This window comes from Rhinatrema bivittatum, chromosome 4, assembly GCF_901001135.1.
Source record: "Rhinatrema bivittatum chromosome 4, aRhiBiv1.1, whole genome shotgun sequence".
Lineage (NCBI taxonomy): Eukaryota > Metazoa > Chordata > Amphibia > Gymnophiona > Rhinatrematidae > Rhinatrema > Rhinatrema bivittatum.
The window spans coordinates 111,698,446-111,719,215 of record NC_042618.1 but is presented as its reverse complement, the minus strand read 5'-3'; the positions used below and the strand labels follow the sequence as shown (position 1 = coordinate 111,719,215).

The window sequence follows — 20,770 nt, the reverse complement described above, 5'->3', positions numbered from 1 at the left end:
ATGGCATTGCATTGCACAGCCCTTGCTAACAAGCTAGCCTTTAAATTGGCAAAATTTTATTCTGCATTAATTACGCACCTTGAATAGTACTACTGTTTTCTAGCTTCTGCATTTAAAAGAAGGAGGAACAAGTTAAGCTGAAGTGTTTGAAGTGATTTAGCAAAAATAAATGATTAAAAAAAAAAAGTTTGGTAGATTATGCTACCTATTACCAAGGCCAAGAACAGCAAGTTTGCTTACCGTAAAAGGTGTTTTCCGTAGATAGCAGATGAATTAGCCATGCTGTATGGGTACGTCCTCTGTGCCACTAGGTGGCGGAGCTCTCCAAGACTAGCAAAGTCTTTTAGCTAGGTACTCGGGCCCATCTATGACCTGACAGGATTACCTCAGGCTCCTCAGTCAGCATCAAACCAAGACAGGTATGCTAGAACTGTCCGAGGAGGCAGGCAGGTCAGCATGGCTAATTCATCTTTCATCTACGGAGAACACCGTTTACGGTAAGCAAACTTGCTCTTTTCACATAAATAAGCAGTTGAATTAGCTATGCTGTATGGGAGTCCCCAGCTGACGTACTGAGCAATTGGTGCGTGTGATTGAACTTTTTTTTTGCTCAATACAGTAACCATGGCGGACAGTTCCTATGAAGGCTATATATATGTTTGGAATCTGTGCACTTCTGTAGGTTAGTCCATCTCAAAAACGAATCATCCCCGTCTGTTTGCGTAAACAATGGTGGATGTGAAAGTGTGTAGCGATGACCATATCGCCGCTGCACAAATGTCTATGAGAGGTAATTGACAGAAAAGGGTCATGGAGGCTGCAAGTGCATGCACGTGGTGTGCCCTTAGGATTGCGTATAGCATGTGTGATGTTCTATTATAACAGAACTGGAGACAGTGGCATATTCCTGTGAAGAAAGTAGCCATCATCTCTGGACGCCTGTGTGCGTTTGATTCGAATGAAAGCCAAGGTATGTAACAGTCACAGTGTCATGTGGATGAAGTCTTGGATGAAAACGTGGGAAGGTGATGGTCAGTTAATATCGAAACTGGAAATTCCCATAGGAAAACAGGTAAGGTGAGTGCGCAAGGTCACCGTGACATGGTGAAAAAAGATAAGGAGCATGGTGAATCGATACTTGCAACTCACTTAGGCTCCTTGCAGAAGGCAAAAAACCGACCAGGACAGCACCATCCATGAGAAGTATTGAAAGTGAGAAGTGTCCCAGGTGCAAGGGGTGAGAACATTAGTTGTTCTAAAGTATGCCTATGACCTACAACACCTGTGGTGTATGTGAAGGTGTACGTTGGTGTAATAGCTTTTACAATTCTGGATAGTAAAGAATGGTAAATAAGGTACCCGTAATGGAGAAGGTTTTCATGGGTAATGATTCAGATGGACTGAATCAAATCACGGTGAACCTAGAAGATGTGGTAGGCCTGATTGACAAACTGAAGAGTAGTAAATCACCTGGACCGGATGGTATACACCCCAGAGTTCTGAAGGAACTAAAAAATGAAATTTCAGACCTATTAGTAAAAATTTGTAACCTATCATTAAAATCATCCATTGTACCTGAAGACTGGAGGATAGCAAATGTAACCCCAATATTTAAAAAGGGCTCCAGGGGCGATCCGGGAAACTACAGACCGGTTAGTCTGACTTCAGTGCCAGGAAAAATAGTGGAAAGTGTTCTAAACATCAAAATCACAGAACATATAGAAAGACATGGTTTAATGGAACAAAGTCAGTATGGCTTTACCCAGGGCAAGTCTTGTCTCACAAATCTGCTTCACTTTTTTGAAGGAGTTAATAAACATGTGGATAAAGGTGAACTGGTAGATATAGTATACTTGGATTTTCAGAAGGCGTTTGACAAAGTTTCTCATGAGAGGCTTCTAGAAAAAGTAAAAAGTCATGGGATAGGTGGCGATGTCCTTTCATGGATTGCAAACTGGCTAAAAGACAGGAAACAGAGAGTAGGATTAAATGGGCAGTTTTCTCAGTGGAAGGGAGTGGACAGTGGAGTGCCTCAGGGATCTGTATTGGGACCCTTACTGTTCAATATATTTATAAATGATCTGGAAAGAAATAAGACGAGTGAGATAATCAAATTTGCAGATGACACAAGATTGTTCAGAGTAGTTAAATCACAAGCAGATTGTGATAAATTGCAGGAAGACCTTGTGAGACTGGAAAATTGGGCATCCAGATGGCAGATGAAATTTAATGTGGATAAGTGCAAGGTGATGCATATAGGGAAAAATAACCCATGCTATAATTACACAATGTTGGGTTCCATATTAGGTGCTACAACCCAAGAAAGAGATCTAGGTGTCATAGTTGATAACACATTGAAATCGTCGGTGCAGTGTGCTGCGGCAGTCAAAAAAGCAAACAGAATGTTGGGAATTATTAGAAAAGGAATGGTGAATAAAACGGAAAATGTCATAATGCCTCTGTATCGCTCCATGATGAGACCGCACCTTGAATACTGTGTACAATTCTGGTCGCCGCATCTCAAAAAAGATATAATTGCGATGGAGAAGGTACAGAGAAGGGCTACCAAAATGATAAGGGGAATGGAACAACTCCCCTATGAAGAAAGACTAAAGAGGTTAGGACTTTTCAGCTTGGAGAAGAGACGACTGAGGGGGGATATGATAGAGGTGTTTAAAATCATGAGAGGTCTAGAACGGGTAGATGTGAATCGGTTATTTACTCTTTCGGATAGTAGAAAGACTAGGGGGCACTCCATGAAGTTAGCATGGGGCACATTTAAAACTAATCGGAGAAAGTTCTTTTTTACTCAACGCACAATTAAACTCTGGAATTTGTTGCCAGAGAATGTGGTTAGTGCAGTTAGTATAGCTGTGTTTAAAAAAGGATTGGATAAGTTCTTGGAGGAGAAGTCCATTACCTGCTATTAAGTTCACTTAGAGAATAGCCACTGCCATTAGCAATGGTTACATGGAATAGACTTAGTTTTTGGGTACTTGCCAGGTTCTTATGGCCTGGATTGGCCACTGTTGGAAACAGGATGCTGGGCTTGATGATGGACTGACCCAGTATGGCATTTTCTTATGTTCATATGTCCTCATGTAGATGAATGGGCAAGCCATTTTATTGCTTACGTGAACCCGTAGCGAGGAAGTAGGAAGGCGTTCGCTGTAAAGGAGATGGATATGACATCTTGATTGGCAGGAAAAAAACGTTTAAGCGCTAGGAAACAGGCCTCTAGATCTCCATGCCGTAAGGTATAGGGAGGAGTGAAGAGGATGTCGTAGTGCTTCTTTGTGCACGTGAAGAGACTGTGAGCCAGTGCCCAGGGGAATGGCTGTGGCTCGAGAATTGTAGAAGGCAACTGGATCAGGGACGTCATGGCACTGCTGTTGCGAAGCGGAGCAGATGCATCCGGTTTGCTATGAATGTCTACGATCAGGAGGTGTAGTGCTTGGTCCTGTAGGATCTCAATAGCATTAAAGAGATGAATGGAATTAGAGAGAATGTAGAAAATTAGTTGTGATCCAGCAATGAGCAAAAAGAGCTCAGAGCGAATCTGAGTGGACTCGGATAAACTCTGTAGAGGTGTCTCCTGTTGTCTGTTGCAGTCTGTCGCAAAAGACTCCCTGTAGTGACATTCCCATTCGAGAATATTGATTGAGCGTGACCATTCTAGACTCAGTAAGTCAGAAGAGAGAGCCGAGTGAAGTGAAGTGAGTCTGCTCTCATATTGGAATCCTCTCTGTGTAGAGGTTCCATGGACCTGAGTTCCTCTAGTTTACTAGAAGCTTGGAATCCGGATTCTGTGTGATTCCAGAGTGGGGGGGGGTTTTTTTGGTTGTTTTTTTTTTTTTTTTAAGCTTAGAAGGTTGGGAGGGTGTTACTGACCTCCGCAAGTTCTGGAAGGTTTACGTGTAGCATAGTTGATTCCGAAGTTCATGGACCTTGCATCTATAATTCGTTCAGATGAGAGTCCCCGGCCCTGGGGGAGTCAACTGTGGTGAAAATTAATTGATGACTTAGGAAATGCAGGGGTGAGCCCGCCAATTTAGTAAGCGGGAGTAGTCAGGATTATGGGTTTCTTTCCCCTGCTGCTGATCACGTAAATGTGAGTGGTCCATTTATTGAGAAACTGAGCGTATTGGTGCTTTATAGGTGGGCATGTGGAACCATGGAAATGTTTGCCGTCGTCTGTCCCAGAACAGGTAGGACCAGGCGAGCTGCCATTGTGGTACCATGAAGCAGAGTTGTTTAGGGAAGAAATCTGTGTACAGATTGCTTCGAGAAGTGTTAGAGTGGACGCCTCATAGGAGTCAATTAGCCAGAGAGAGAAATAATTGCACCTTCAAACGATGAAGGTGCGCATGACCAGTGCTCTGCGTTTGGTGAAAAAATCTGTGGGAGAAGAAGCAAGGTGGAATGTAAGAATCTTATATCGGACGGAATGGTTGTCCATCCGGAAACAAAGGAAATAACAGAGAAGTCATTCCGCAAAGAAAATTATCCAAAAAAAAAAAAAAAAAAAATTTTTTTTTTTTAGTAAATTTCCGGAGGTCTTGTAAGGAGGAAATGTGTCTAGTGAGACGATACGTGTAATTTTGAGAAACCCCCATTGACTCGATATATGTGAGTTCAGGCTGGGAAAGAAGCGGACAACCTGCACCTTAAAGGTGGATGGTGGCCCCATGGCTTTAAAAATCCCACTGGGTTTTTTTTTTTGAGGAAACGCCGGTGACTTATGCTGACGTGTTGTCTACTGTTAATCTGCCGTTTCGATGGTTGGCAAGAGAGAGACCTAGAATAAGGGTGAGACTGTTGCTTGATGTTTCTGAAGCTTGGAATGCATCAGTGAATTTATTTTGGATAAATGTCCAGACGAAATGGCAATATTGCACATATGTCGGGAATTGTACTCTATTGTTGCAGAATGTAGCCATGTAAGATGTCTGGTTGCTAAGGCATTACTGAAGTACCAGAAGAAACATCTTTTTTTTCTTTAAAAAAAAAAAAAAAAAAAAAAAAAAACAACTTAGGAAGCACCTCACTCCTCCATCATAGAAATGAACTTGAGGAGGTAAATGGTGTCTGTCGAGCTGGATGGAGTTGTGGAGTTAGAGTCTGTAGAGTATCCCCAGGCATGCGAGATGTAAAAAACCCATGGTGTGACTGCATGCTTTGAGCATTGCAGATGAAAAAGGTTGTATTTCTCCTCTTTTCCACATTTTTTTTTTTAAAGTCATCTAGTGACTTATTATCGTATGGTGGCGGTGAAAAAAAGGAAGCCTGAACTTAGAAGCTGCCTGCAACATCCCGTCCACTAGCAGGAAATGAAGGGGAAGGTGCATAGTAATATGGAAGGAGAATGTGCACAGCACCTATGAGATCCTGGTCTCAATGCTGTGGTAGGGCCATTGGGCAAATAGGCCACGTAAAAAAAAAAGTGTTTTTTTTACCCTTATTAGGCTTTAGCGGTTTGAAGTACGTGTTTGTTACGTGGGTCTTACGGTGACCCCTTCCCTTTGCGTGGACTTCTAGGCGCACTCATGGGAGCCTTTGCGTTATTGTTCACTGCATTTTTTTTTTTCTTTCTTCTAGGCGGTGGACGCTGCGATAGCGTCAGGTGGATGGAGGGCATAAGTTACCATGCACCCGGCGCATATGCCCATGTCCTGGCGTGTCCGGCGTCTCCGCCGGCGTTCAGTGCATCCCACCGTTTGGCGGATCCCGCATCCGCATCCTGCGTGTTCACCCGCATGACTTTGTCTGCGCCTGTTTGGATGATGTGCCGGATGGTCTGGGGCATCTGAAGCCCACATCAAGACCAGAGTGGGCCAATGCGTGCCGATGGCTCTGCTCGGGATAGCGGTTGGATGCGTCGGCGCCAGGCCAGCATAACGATGGCTAGGGCGTGTGCCAATGCGCCCGGTCCACGGCGCAGGCACAGATACCAATGCGCCTGCTCCATGGTGCACGTGCCGGCTCCTCGGCACACTTGATTAATGAGCTGGCTCCTTGGCTCCTGGGACGATGTGCCCTCGGATCAGTGACGTGCCAGTTCTCCAGCTCACACACTGACGCACCGGTCCTTCGGCGCCACCGCAACTAGTTTTGGCCTCTGAGATCGAGAGACAGTCAGTGCTGCAGCAGGGCAGGACATCCCAGAGCCAATTTTAAACTTGGCGCTCTGTCTTTCAGCAGCCGGTAAGGGAGAAACAACAGCTACAAAGCGCCCCTCCCCCGGTCTCTACTCTGTGCCAGCCCGGGTAGACCAGGGGGTCAAAGTAAGCATCAAGTAGGTTTGGAGGGGGAGGGGGTGCCCCGAGATGCTGAACAATCTCGTGCAGGCAGCTTGAGGATTTTTTTTTGTTGGTTTTTTGTTTTTATTGATGATGTGTGTCTTCATCTTCGTTTTCTCTTTTTGTCAAGAGGATTTTAGATAGAAATATAACTGTTTTGTTAAGTATAGTGAAAATAAATAGAGAGCCCTGCACACTGTGTTGCGCGGAAAATTTTAGACTGAGGAGCCTGAGGTAATCCTGTCAGGTTATAGATGGGATGGAGTACCTAGCTAAAAGACTTTGCTAGTCTTAGAGAGCGCCGCCACCTAGTGGCACGGAGGACGTACCCATACAGCATGGCTAATTCAACTGCTTATCTACGCGAAAAAAAGATGATCTCAATTATCCTAAGAGAATTCCTTGAGTATTTCACTATATTCATCTAGTCACTTACCTCTCATATGTTTAAACAGAATTAAGATTTAAAATAAAATTACATTTCCAAACCATACTTCCCCAAAAAGGATTCAACTGTTGCACATTGATGACATGGTTCAAGAGCATGAAACAAAATGCAGAAAAACAATTACATCAACTTTTTAAGCTTGTTCCATTAGTACTTCTCACATGTCAAATAAGTAGAGAGCTGAAGAAGACAGTGTTAAACAAATTGATAGCATGAAGTTTCAGACAGAAAATTGTATGTGCACCCATATATACACACACATAAAGGTTACCTTAATATCATCTTCAACTTCCTGACAATCCATAAAGTTACCTCCTTTAACAGCCCTGCGTCCCTGTTTTAGAAGGTAAAAAAATACCATAAAGCTTTGTAACAAGTGCTCAATGTTTTTAAAAGGTGGTGCTGTCTTTTAAACAAAGAGTCAGGATAAGGCAAAGCCCCTCAGCATAACAAAGGCACTGAACTACAAAGGAAAATGCATGAAAACAATTTAATTTTTAAAATTATGGCAATGAAAAAAAGGAGGTTGGGATAGGGAACAAACACGATATGGGTAATCCACTAAGGAATTCAGTGAATCTTTTCATGGGGGATTCTTGCCCCACAAGTAAAAGACTAATGCCATCAGCGTGACAGAATCTTAGCTCTGTATTCTATGTTAAAATTTGATGCATCTTACATATGAACCCATTACATAAGAGTTAATTTAAATCAACATTTTATAAAGCAATATAATCACTCTTAGGTCCCACTATTAGATGTGGTATCACATGCTTCTCACTAGACAACACATTATAGAGGATTTATATTACATATAAAAGGACAGTCAGGTGCACCTCCATCTGCTTAATTTTCTTCAAAAGCCATAACCTTCTGATTTCTTATTTACTGCTATGCTAAGATATCCATGACCATGAAATTATCAGTAATTATAAAACTAATACAAGACAGCAAGAAACAAAATCATCTCCACAATCCTGTCTGTACGGTAGTCAACTGTAGAGTATCCTATTTTTCATTTACAATATATTTCCTATCAACAGAGAGGTATTTGAAGCAAAATTACAAAGTTATTGTATACACCACCACCAAAAAGGGACTTCATATAACACAGACCTCTTTATCTATTGCCACAGTGTGCGACTGAGCCTCTCTCAGATCACATGCCAGCGACCTCTGAAGACTGTAGATCACATGATCATAAGAATGATGTTCATCGTTGAACAAAACACAGTAGTAATGGTCTGTCTTCTCAGTACTGGGAAAGAATCCAAACACTTATTAGATCAGCAAGAAAAAATGTCCTAAAAGCTATAGTTAGTACATGTGGATTACCTGCAAAACAACTTCCACCCTTGAGAAATGGATCTATTTGAGGAACTAGGATAAGACCAACAGTAGACCGTAGTTCCAGTTCCACTTGGAATGAATATGGATATTAGCCAGTCAAAAATAAAAAGGTGTCAGTAGACATGAATCACCTTTTCAATAAAGGAGGTACTTGCAAATCAGAAATAGTAAAGTTCAGAATATAAACTGCAAAACCTGGTTTACAATATTCTATGGAAAAATTGCAATGCCCACACACATCAATAATTTCCAGAGTAATAATGTTCCTATACTGCATTATTTTTTCTTGCATTACAACACAGTTATACTTTTTTTTTGTAGTTATTTATTACCAGGGATTTAACTATGCAGAAATTATTTCTCTCCTCCCTTTATTTCACAGACCTCAAATATAAAAGAGTGCACACCTACAAGCAAGCCAACAATGCTTGTATTCTGAAAAATAAACAAAAATACAGGATACCTGGTCTGAAGGCCTAGAGGAAGATCCATCTCCTCTTCCCAAATTGTCATATCAACAATGTACTTAATCACAGAGGGAAATAATTTTCTGGCCTGAGCCATGATTTCTTCACTTAGATGATGCCCATCATTCTGGAAGAAAACAATGTTACCAATATGAACTTAGGTAGAACCTCTAACTCATGGGTCCCAAAAAACCTACTCTAACCTCACTCATCCATGTTGACAGGCTACATGCCAGTGACCATTATATACAGGTGTCCACATATCTATACCCTTACTCTCCACTACTATAGCCCAAATGCTGACACAATGATCCCACAACCAAAACAGAATGCAGCTCCCTAGATAATCCAGTATGAGGGTACCCATTATCTTGCTATATAGTTTAATAATGTATGGAGCATTATGGGGATATACAATCAAGGATAATACAATAATTGTCTCAACAATTCCCATATTATATAGCACCTTTGACACAAGTTCTCAAAAAAAACTTTACATATAGCTATTGAAAGAATAATCTCTTCAGATGATGAAACCAGGCAGCAAACATTTGCCCCTCTTTCTTCAGTTCAGTGTATCATTGGTAGTTATTTAAAACACTAGGGCAAATTTTGTTTGGTAAACTGTGATTACAGGGGATCAGAGACTACTGCATTCAGAATAGCTTTGTCTAAAGCAAAAGGTATTCAAAGCTTACTCATTCCATTGCCTCAGAGAAACTGTGATTATATATTTTGAATTTCTCTCTTGCTGTTTTTTTCTGTCTAGCATTTTTTTTCTCTAATTAAAAGGGGCAAACATCTATACAAAGAACTATGAACACAAAAGGAAAATTAGTTCTTATCTGTTAATTTTCGTTCCTGTAGTACCACGGATCAGTCCAGACAGTGGGTTGAGCCTCCTTTCCAGCAGGTGGAGACAGACTAGAACTTGAAGGATGCCCTTTATCAGGACAGAGCCTATCCTCTACCCCTTCAGTATAACGTATGTCAAAGCATAAAACAACAAACCCAAGAATAGGATCAAGCAAGTAACTGTAAAGCTCAACGGAGCAAATATAGAATAATGTAGAAAACATAGTATACCTATACGCTCTTGCATCAACTTGGTATAAGAAAACGACCAAGGCTTCCAGTGTAATTGCTCAGTAATCTTGCACAAAGAAATATACGGAAATCTGCAGACCTGCAAGAAAACAAGCTTCGAGAGGACAAAAGACAGACAGGGAAGGGCGTCTGGACTGATCCGTGGTACTACAGGAACGAAAATTAATAGGTAAGAACTAATTTTCCTTTCCTGTACGTACCCGGATCAGTCCAGACAGTGGGATGTACCAAAGCTTCCCTAAACTGGGTGGGACCGAGACAGTCCCGCTCGAAGCACTTGCCGCCCAAAGGAACCGAACACCGGAGCGTGTACATCCAGACGGTAGTGCCGAGCAAAAGTGTGCAGAGACGTCCAAGTGGCGGCCCTGCAAATCTCCTGCAGGGAGACAGATTGACTCTCCGTCCACGAAGTAGCCTGAGAACGCAGAGAATGGGCCTTCAGACCCTCCGGAAGCGGACGACTTTGACAAAGATACGCCGAGGAAATGGCTTCCTTCAACCACCGCGCAATCGTGGTCTTAGAAGCCTGTTTTCCGCGGTTGGGGCCACTCCAAAGGACGAAGAGATGGTCCGATACCCGGAAGTCATTGGTGACCTGGGGATAACGAAGCAAGACTCATTTTACATCTAGCCGACGAAGGTCGCCACACGCCATACCCGCAATCTCCTCCGGAGAGAACGCTGGGAGTTAGACCGACTGGTTGACATGAAAAGCAGAGACAACCTTAGGCAAGAAGGAAGGAACCATCCTGAGAGAAACCCCGGAATCCGAGAAACACAAGAAGGGCTCCCAAAAGGACAGCGCCTGCAGCTTGGAAATACGGCGAGCAGAGGAAATAGAGACCAGAAAGACAGTCTTTAGAGTAAGATCCTTGAGCGTAGCGTGGCGAAGAGGCTCGAAGGGAGCCGCACAAAGAGCACGAAGGACTAGGTTGAGACTCTACGATGGACACGTGGCCCGAGAGGGGGGGCAGAGGTGTCTAACGCCGCTCAGGAAACGAATCACGTCAGGGTGAGCTGCTACGGCATAACCGTCCACCAGACCCAGGAGAGAGCCGAGCGCAGAGACTTGAATGCGTAGAGAACTGAAGGAGAGGCCCTTAGAGAGACCCTTCTGAAGAAAAGAAAGAATCAAAGGAATCGAGGCGGAGCACGCAGGGACACCCGCCTCCGTACACGCGGACTCAAAACTTTCCAGATGCGCACAAGGGCCTGAGAAGTCGACTGCTTCCGGGCTCGCAGCAGGGTGGAGATGACCTCCTCCCTATAACCTTTGCGCCTCAGGCGACGCCGTTCAAAAGCCAGGCCGCAAGACAGAAGCGATCGGCCTGGTCGAAAAATACAGGCCCCTGCTGGAGGAGACGAGGGAGATGACCGAGGTGCAGGGGCCCGTCCACCGCTAGATTGATAAGATCCGCGAACCACGGCCTTCGCGGCGAGAATCACCGGTCCCCGGGGGAGCTCGATTCTCATGAGAACTTTCCCCACCAGTGGCCACGGGGGAAACATGTACAGAAGGACGTCCGCTGGCCAAGGTAGAGCCAGAGCATCCACGCCCTCTGCGCTGTGCTCCCTCCAGCGGCTGAAGAACCGATTGGCCTTTGCATTGCGCAGAGTCACCATGAGGTCGAGGTGAGGAGGACCCCACCTGTCCACTATCAGAGCCATGGCCGCGTCCGCGAGCTCCCACTCTCCTGGATCGAGCGACTGCCGGCTGAGGAAGTCGGCTTGAACATTGTCTTTTCCGGCGATGTGAGAAGCCGCAAGGCACTGTAGGTGACGCTCCGCCCAAGCGAGGAGATGGCTGGCTTCTAAGGCTATCAGGAGACTGCGAGTGCCCCCTTGGCGATTGATGTAGGCGACTGTGGTGGAGTTGTCGGACAGGACTCGTACCGCCTTGCTGTGGATCAGGGGAAGGAACTCCTGAAGCGCCAGGCGGACCACCAAAGTTTCCAGTCGATTGATGTGCCAGTGCGACTGAGTCTGCGACCATGCTCCCTGGGTGGACTGAGAAAGGTAGACCGCACCCTAGCCCAACAGGCTGGCGTCCGTGGTCACCATCGTCCACTGTGGAGCTTGACGAGGCATCCCTTGCAGAAGATGAGGAATAGACAGCCACCACTGTAATTCGTCGGCAGTAGAATGCAAGAACGGAAGGACCACGTGGAACTGCTCCAACACTGGCTGCCAACGGGACAGCAAAGCTTTCTGTAACGGACGCATATGAGTAAAAGCCCAGGGGACAAGGTCGAGGGTAGAAGCAATGGATCCCAGGACTTGGAGATAATCCCAGGCTGTCGGGGAGGGTAGGGCAATCAAAGTCTGGACCTGATCGATCAGCTTGAGGGCTTGCGCCCGAGGTAAGAAAACCTTGCCTACTCGGGTGTCGAAGTGGGCTCCCAGAAATTCCAACTCCTGGGAGGGCTGAAGCTTGCTCTTGAAAAAGTTCACTACCCACCCGAGAGAGGCAAGGAGCTCCAAGACGCGATCCACCGCCCGCCGGCAAGAGGTCTCCAACTTGGCCCTGATGAGCCAATCGTCCAGATAGGGATGGACGAGAATCCCCTCCCGGCGCAAGGCCGCCGCTACTACTACCATGACCTTCGTGAAGGTGCGAGGAGCAGTCGCGAGGCCGAAGGGGAGAGCTCGAAACTGGAAGTTCTGGTTGAGAATGTGGAATCGGAGATACTTCTGATAGTCGCGGTGAATGGGAATATGAAAATAAGCTTCTGCGAGATCGAGGGAAGCAAGGAACTCTCCGGGGCGGACCGCCGCAATGACCGCCCGCAGGGTTTCCATGCGGAAGTGGGGGCTCTTGAGAGCCCGATTGACCCTCTTGAGGTCCAATATTGGGCGGAAGGACCCGTCCTTTTTGGGCACGGTGAAGTAAATAGAATACTGGCCGGTGCCAATTTCCTTTTCCGGGACTGGGACCACCGCGTCCCTCTTGTCCCGGCCGCAAGGCGAGAAAAGAAAGATCTGGAAGTTCCCTGACGAGGTCAAAAGCGTACCCGTCTCTGATAATGTCGAGGACCCACTGATCCAACATGATCTTGACCCATTCCTCGAAGAACAGGGAGAGGCGTCCGCTGAGGTAAGGAACAGAGGAATGGGTTGGCTAAACTTCATTGCATGGCAGGTTTAGCGGCGGTACGCATGGGCTGGCCCTCGCGAAAGGGCCGTCTGCCACGCAAGGACTGTGACCAGGACTGCGCACAAGAAGACCCCCTCGCAGAACCGCCCCGCCCCCGAGAAGCGAAGCGACGTTGGCCCCTGAAGCAAGAGCGAGAGGCCGCAAAGGATCGGTAAAGACTTAGGGCGGTCCTCTGGGAGCTTATGGACCTTGTTGTCAGCCAAGGAGTCCATAAGCTTCTCAAGATCCTCGCCAAAGAGCGGTGACTGCCTCCAGACGTTCGGCTTGTTCTGCCTCACCTGGCGGAAGCTCCCGGGTGCAGAGTAACTGTTGGACCCACTGGAGGCCCACTCGCATCATGAGACTGCTACAGCAAGACGCCCGGACCCCAAGGGCCAGAACGTCGAAGATGCGCTTCAGGTGAGCCTCCAGCTTACGATCTTGTGAATCCTTCAAGGCCGTGGAGCCTTCCACCGGAATCGTGGTGTGCTTGGCCACTGCAGAAACATAAGAATCCACCGATGGATATCGCAACAGCTCCAAGCCCTACTCCGGGAAGGGATAGAGCTTATCCATCGCACACCCCACCCAAAGCGCACCCTCAGGAGCCTCCCATTCCCGCAGGATAAGGAGCTTAAGCATGGGGTGGAAGGGAAAGGCCGAGGCCGGAGCCCGGAGCCCTCCCAGAACCGGGTTCATATCCTTAGGGAGCGAGGCCATGAGATTATCCACGGAGGGACTCTCCAGACCCAGCTCCTGCAAAACAAAAGGGAGGAGGGGCTCTAATTCCTCCTTACGAAAAAGACGGAGGGCTCTAGGGTCATCCCCCTCTGGGGGCAGGCATCCGCCGAATCAGAGGAAGCAACGGGGGTCAGAGGACACGGGAGACACCGGGGGGGGGGGCACCCCCGGGACCGCCTGCACCCGAACTGGTCCCTGGGGCTCCTCGGCCGGTCCAGTGGTCAACGGCGCTGAGCGAGGGATTTTTGGCGGGGGGCAGGGGGGGCTTTCGTCCAGCTCATGCAGGCTAGCTAGATAAGATTTGTGCTTGAGGAGGACGAAATCCGCTGAAAAACGGACCCTGGATTTGGCAGGGGGGGAGGGGGGTGAGGGAAGGTCAGGACCCCACTCATGGGCACCCGCGGAGGCCAAATCGGGGGTTAAATCAAAAGAATCTGGCCCCCCCAGCCCCAGGGAGCACTGAAATCGGCCTCGATGAAAAATCCAAGATGGCGGCCATTCCCGGGCTCTGCCGACCCGGGAAAGGCCTAGCCATGCCGGGAGGAGTGGAGCCCCGGGCTAAATTTGCTTGTCCTGCTGAGGAGGGACCTTCCCCACCCGGCAGGCAAGCAGTGCAGAGGCCCTGCCGCGAAAAATGCGAAGAGGGCAGCCCACAAGAAAGGCAGGCTGCCAGCCGGGACATAGCTAAGCCTCGGCTGAAGAAAAAAAAGCTTGATTGACAGCTTGCACAGCAGGAGAGAGCAGGCGGGAAACCTACTGCCTTCTGCTTCTCTGGCTGCCGGTTCTAGCCCTACTCTGACCAGAAAAAAATAAAAAAGTTGGTCAACTGCTGCAAATAAGTTAGAGGTAGGTGAGTACCTGCAACTTATTGAAAGTTTGAAACTTTTAAACTCCTTTTTTTTTTTTTACTGAGCGCAGCAGCGGGTTAAAAACCCTCTCGGCAGCCAGAGGGGGAACGAGGCCCAGAGGTAGGTGAGTACCTGCAACTTATTGAAAGTTTGAAACTTTTAAACTCCTTTTTTTTTTTTTTTTTTACTGAGCGCAGCAGCGGGTTAAAAACCCTCTCGGCAGCCAGAGGGGGAACGAGGCCCAGAGAGCGTCGGTCCCCACACCTGGAAGCGTCCACGGACTCAGGACTATGCAGGGAACCCCCTCCTGCAAAAGGGGCAAAGCCCCCCGAGCCAGGCAAGAGCTGGGAGACGGACGTCTCCCACACAAAAACAGTAAAAGCACTAAAAGAAGGCAAAAATTTCCTTCATAGATTTTTTTCCTTTGTTTTTAAAACAAGCGGGAATCAAAGAACTACTTGCTTGAGCCGAAAAAGAAAGAAGAAGAGGCTGACTAGCCTACAGCAGAGAACCGAAGGGGAGATGCTGCACCTGCTGGAGACAGACGAATACTGAAGGGGTAGAGGATAGGCTCTGTCCTGATATAGGGCATCCTTCAAGTTTTAGTCTGTCTCCACCTGCTGGAAAGGAGGCTCAACCCACTGTCTGGACTGATCCGGGTACGTACAGGAATGTTAGTTCAATAATTATGAAGTCCATAAGGTATTTCTTATACATGTATTAATAGAAATATATGATATACTTAAGTACATTACCTACTTCCTAAACAAGTGAAAACGTATGTTTATAGATCACATGATACTAATGATGGTAAGAGTCATGGATTCCAATTTTAAAACCTTACATACAAAAACATTTGAGAGCATGTGTGTGGAAAAACTGACACTCAAAAGATGAAAAATTTCTTATACACAGATAGATCGATCGATCATAGAAACATAGAAATGACAGCAGAAAAGGACCAAATGATCCACCAAATCTACCCAGCAAGTTTATACTTATGCCAGTATTTGCTACACTGTGCAGGTTACCCTCATGTTTTATCAGTTTCCCAGACCATAAAAGTCAGGGCCCCACGGATGCTGTTTGAATCCAATTTCCCTTAACCTGTAAGCAAGTTTAGGGGTGCAGAGATCTGTCTGCTACAAGACACTGCCAGCTGCCCTCCCACCTTACTTGTGATCCTAAGTCAGAAAAAGACAATGTGTATTCTCCTCAGAAATATACTTTTATTTATCAGATTTGGCAGCATATAGCTGACCTAAAGGAGCTAAGGCAAAAAGAGAAAAATAGAAGTCTTTAGGGACCTAGTCAGGACACCAGGAAGGAAAGCATCACCCTTTGGTGGCAAGAAATATTTCAGTAGCTGGGATCTACCTTCCTGGTGATGTGTTACTCTCTTGCACAAAGGATGCATCTTTAGGTCTTTACGAACAAGAGGGTAGGAATAGGACTGCTGTCGTTAATGGCAATTTTATTCTTAGGGATACAGATGATAGCTGAATGGCTAGTGGATATGAGAATTGCTTGATAATTTGTCTGCCTGGTACAAAGGCCTAGATCAGCTTCTCTCCAAACCCTGCGTTCCCTGTCCAATGACATAGTAATGTGCAGGAAGGAGGTTGCGAAGGCTAAATTTAAGTTTCTCATTAATAAACTAAAATCTCTTATCCCCAGGCAGCGTTTATACATTTTGTTCTTGTAAATATGACAGACTCTCCATTAAACACACACTTTACTTTTTCAGTAAAATTTGTACTTTAAACTTACTCTGCTTGGATATTTGCCATCTACTATGGTATACACTTTGCTCGTTTTAGATCAAAAAGGAGGAAATTGCAGCCATGAAATAAAAGATTTGTGGCTTAATGAACTGACGAGTATCCTAGACAGATCTCTATTCTAGTGCATGGCAGACAGATATGGCAATTGCTAACTGTTGTCATGGAACAGCAATAACAGTTAAAATGCAAAAACCCCACAAAGATTAAACAGATGTGCAAAATGTCACATAAAATCAAATTAGTTGCTATTAAAATGCTTCTCCTGCACCAAATGGAACAGAGACCAAACAATTATTGCACATCAGACACAAAAAGAAGTGCCTGTAATTAAATTTGGTTCATGTTATTTAGCAGTTTCAGAAAATATTAGATTAACATCATTGGTCCAAATAAGATACTATGCTTGCTGATGCTTTAATGGGGTCCTGAAGGATTTTATCAAAGCTGGATCTATTTGAGAAACCACTAACAATAGGAAACCACACAGGACACTTGAGAAAAAGCACTGAGAATATCTAGTCTCATCTTCACGTTTTTCAGCTGTTTTAAAATTAGGAGTTTCGATAATTTAAAAGCTAAGTTAACTGTATGAAACAGGTCTTTTCTTAGTATTCTACACCTTACAATAAATTACTAAGAAATATTCATTAAGATCTGAACTACCATAACTTTGCACTGAATTAGTACTCAGTATTTTTGGGACTGTCTACTTAAGAGTGCTTAGCCACCAGATGCAAATAACAAAGACCTGGCTCTTTACTCTCTGAGGGGCTGACAATGATATGCAAATCAAGTCAGGCAAATTCAACCAGCAGGTGTCTGATCTGAGAATTGAAATCAAGACCCTACTTGACAAGCCGGATTCAGTTAAGAGAATTCTGCGACACACCCCCTGACCTGGAGGAGGATTCAGAGTCCATGAATTAGGTTCTGAAGGGATGCAAGAACAGTGGATCAGCATTAAATGTTATATGCCATGTGAGTACCTGGCTAAGCAGAGTCAAACTTGGCTTGTACTTGGATGAGAGAACACTAGGAAATACCAGGACACCAGCTAGGGAAACTAATGATCCAAACAAAACATGAATTCCAGGCTCTTGGTCAAACAACTGGGAATTAACAGCATATGCTTTAAAAAAAAGTGCATGGGTCTGTTCTCCCTTACTGAGAACTGTCATTGTAATGGCTGGGTTATAAAGGGAGGAGAGTGAGGAAATAAAAATAGGGAAAAATCCCAGGTAGTTCCAAACAAACACTCAGAGCGTGAGGCTTCATTGAGGCAAGTTACAATTAAGTTGGAGCACCAAAGCTAACAAGCAAACAAAGGCTTCTCACAATTCATAAATGTACATGATGCAAGGTTTGTGACCTCTGTTTGAGAACCTTGCCCACTACTACTGATATTCTGGAACAGATGTTGGTAGTGAAGACCAGTAGTGCAGACATAATTAAATATAATCTAGCAGTTCACTCCAAGTTGGAGGATTTGGAGAACAGATCCAGACATCTGGAGATTCCTCAACTTTCCTAGAACCCCTAATATAATCCAGGAGATAAGATGAAAAAATATTTACAAAACATTCAAAATACCTATAAAAGCTATTCCACCTACTTTTATGGTCTATTATCTGCCTCTTGGAAAACATGATAGCTCCCCTATGAAGTTGTGGAGGAAGGGAAGTTGAAGTTAGACAATCTAGGTCAGGGGTTATCAACCCAGTCCTCTGGACACACCCAGCCAGGTTTTCAGGATATCCTCAATGAATATGCGTAACATAGACCTGCATGTACTGACTCCATTGTATGCATATCTATTTCATAAATATTCATTGTGGTTTTCCTGAAAACCAAACTAGCTAGATGTGTCCTGAGCACTGGGTTGAGAATCATTGGTCTATAGACCTTACTGGGATGTTAGAGAGGCCTCTGGAAGAGGAAGAGAGTACAACCAATAACATCAGTCACCTGCTGTTTGAAGCCAGATAGAAATCCATATTCAGTAGGTCAGACAGTGCAGTGGTCCCCAATCCTGTTCTGGGGATCCACCAGCCAGACGGGTTTTCAGGATACCCACAATGAATATGCATGAGATAAAATTTGCATGCACTGCCTCCATGACATACAAATTTTCTCTCATGCATATTCATTGTGGGTATCCTGAAAACCCGACTGGCTGGTGGACCCCCAGGACAGGGTTGGGGACCACTGAGATAGTGGACAAGTTATCCTGATAAACATCTCACTGAATATACTTGCCTAAAGTTATCCAGTTACATATAGCCAGATAACTAAAAAAATCTAACCACTATGTTTGAATATAGCCGGTTAAGTTTAAGTTATCCGGCCTTGCTTGTTAAGCCCGCCATCTATGCTAAAATATGTTTCTAGCACTACTAAGAATGTAACGCATAAGTGACCAGGATAGTTCTGAATTACAATCCCAGGTTTTAAAACAGGCCCACCACTCACATATTGGGTGCATGGGAGGGATTCAGGAGCATGGTGGTGGCAAGGAGGCAGTAATTTCTTTTTAAGTATTTACCAGGGAGAGCTGGCATAGATAAAAGTTGTTTTTTTTTGCCTCAATTTAGAGGGGGTTTGAGGGGAGTCCGTGCCAGCTGAGGGGGAATTGTGACATTTATGATAAGGTGGGAATCAAAGCAGGAGGCCCGTATTGACGTTTTTGGGGATTTTTTTTTTTTTTTTTGACAGGATCGCTATTTAACTAGGAATCATTTGAAGATATCCAATTAAATGGCAGATTATTAAGCTACACAAGGCCAGATTATCTTTAGACCTACTCTGAAGCAGATCTAAAGTTATCTGGCTAACATAGCCAATTATAGTTGAAAACCAGCTAAGTTAGCAGGATAACTTTTGTATGCCCCAGAACACCTCTTTTTTTATCTGGCTAAATTATAGCCGTATAATGACTTATCCAGCTATAATTTAGCCAGGTAAGTGGCTGAATATCTCAAAAGTTGCCATTTAGATGGATAACTTGTGAGTTATCCGTCTAAATGGCTTTTGAATATTGACCTCAGAGAAAATAGTGAGACTATTTTCAGAATAAAGCATTATTCTCCGTTTTTGAATCACACAGTGAGGGTGCTTCCTTACATATGGGAAGTCGCTCAAGGGACACCAAAAGATTCTGGCCGATTGAGATTCAAGGTGCATATAAATCTTTGTAATATACTTGTTTAATAAGTACATGTGTTTTAATCATAAGCAACAGAGAGCTTTCTTTTTTTTAATCTTCAAAATCTTTCTTAGTAGGAGTAACTAATACAGGAAAATTGGTTCTTACTTGCAACAGTACGAGCAGCGGACTCTCCCCCCAGTAAATGGGCGAGTCTCTGGACTGATCTGTAGTACTACAGGAACGAAAGTTAGCAAGGAAGACAATTTTCCTTTCCCTGTACATACCCAGATCAGTCCAGACTCCTGGGATGTACCTAAGCTCCCCTTAACTTGGGTGGGATGTGAAGAGTCCTCTCATAAAACACTCTTACTAAAGCACATGGAAGCCAGAGCCCAGGCATCCAAGTGATAATGCCTAGCAAAAGTGGCAATGACTTTCCAGTAGTCACCCAGCAAATTTCATGTGGAGACACTTGATGTGACTCAGCACAGTAAGTCGTTTGAGAACGCATCAAGTGCGCCCCCACCCCCCTGGCAACGGGCACCCTTTAGAAATGTAAGTCAACTCGACCGCTTCCTTCAGCCACCGCACAACTGTAGCTTTAGACGACTTATTTCCTTCCTCTGGACCACTCCACAGTACAAAGAGGTGATACGATCTACAAAGAGGAGGTGCAATCTATGGAAATTTTAAATGACCTTTATACCTCAATAATGCATGCTTCCAATCTAAGAGCCTAAGCTCCCCCGTCTGAGGCGTAGAGGAATCCAAATCCATAAAAGCTGGAAGCTCTACTGTCTAAAATGGGATGCAGAGACTACCTCAGGCAGAAAAAAGATGGCACCATGCATAAAGATACCCCCGGAATCAAACATCTGTAAGAAGGATCTCAACACGACAGTGCCTGGAGCTCTGAAATTCTCCTGGCTGAACAAATAGCAACCAAGAAAGAGTCAAGACTGTAACCGTAGCTTTCTTTAGTGGTTCAAACAGAGCCTCACACAATCCTCTAAGGACTAGATTCAGATTCCAAGATGGACAAATATTCCACACCTGAGGATACAAGTTCTTAGCTCCTTGAAAGAACCATAGAACATCTGGATGTGTGGACAGAGGATACCCTTGCACCTTACCCCAGAGACAACCCAATGTTGCTACCTGGACACTCAGATTTAAAGGCCAGAATCTTTCTGTAGGAAAGCCAAAATATGTGACATCGTAGCCTGAACTGATTGCAGCTGCACTCCTCAACACCAGATCAGAACTCTAATTTCCTCCAAATTCGCATATACATCAAGGATGTAGAAGGTGGAAATAACCGCTTTGGAATATCCCCTCCATCTCAAGTTTTCTCTTCTCAGAAGCAAAGATGTGAAACAGAAGTGAGCCCCTGACCCAAAAATAATTAGCCCTGGTGGAAAAAGGTCGACTGATGTCCGAACATCAGG

At 45.0% G+C, this 20,770-nt stretch overlaps 1 protein-coding gene across 1 annotated transcript in view; it reads right to left on the bottom strand.

The window, feature by feature from the left end:
• Positions 1-20,770, bottom strand: part of UBR1 (ubiquitin protein ligase E3 component n-recognin 1) — a 596,438-nt gene that overhangs the window by 500,711 nt on the left and 74,957 nt on the right. The window contains 3 exon segments of the mRNA XM_029598685.1: positions 7,019-7,081; positions 7,864-8,005; positions 8,561-8,691. Of these exon segments, the coding sequence (XP_029454545.1) occupies positions 7,019-7,081; positions 7,864-8,005; positions 8,561-8,691 (336 nt within the window).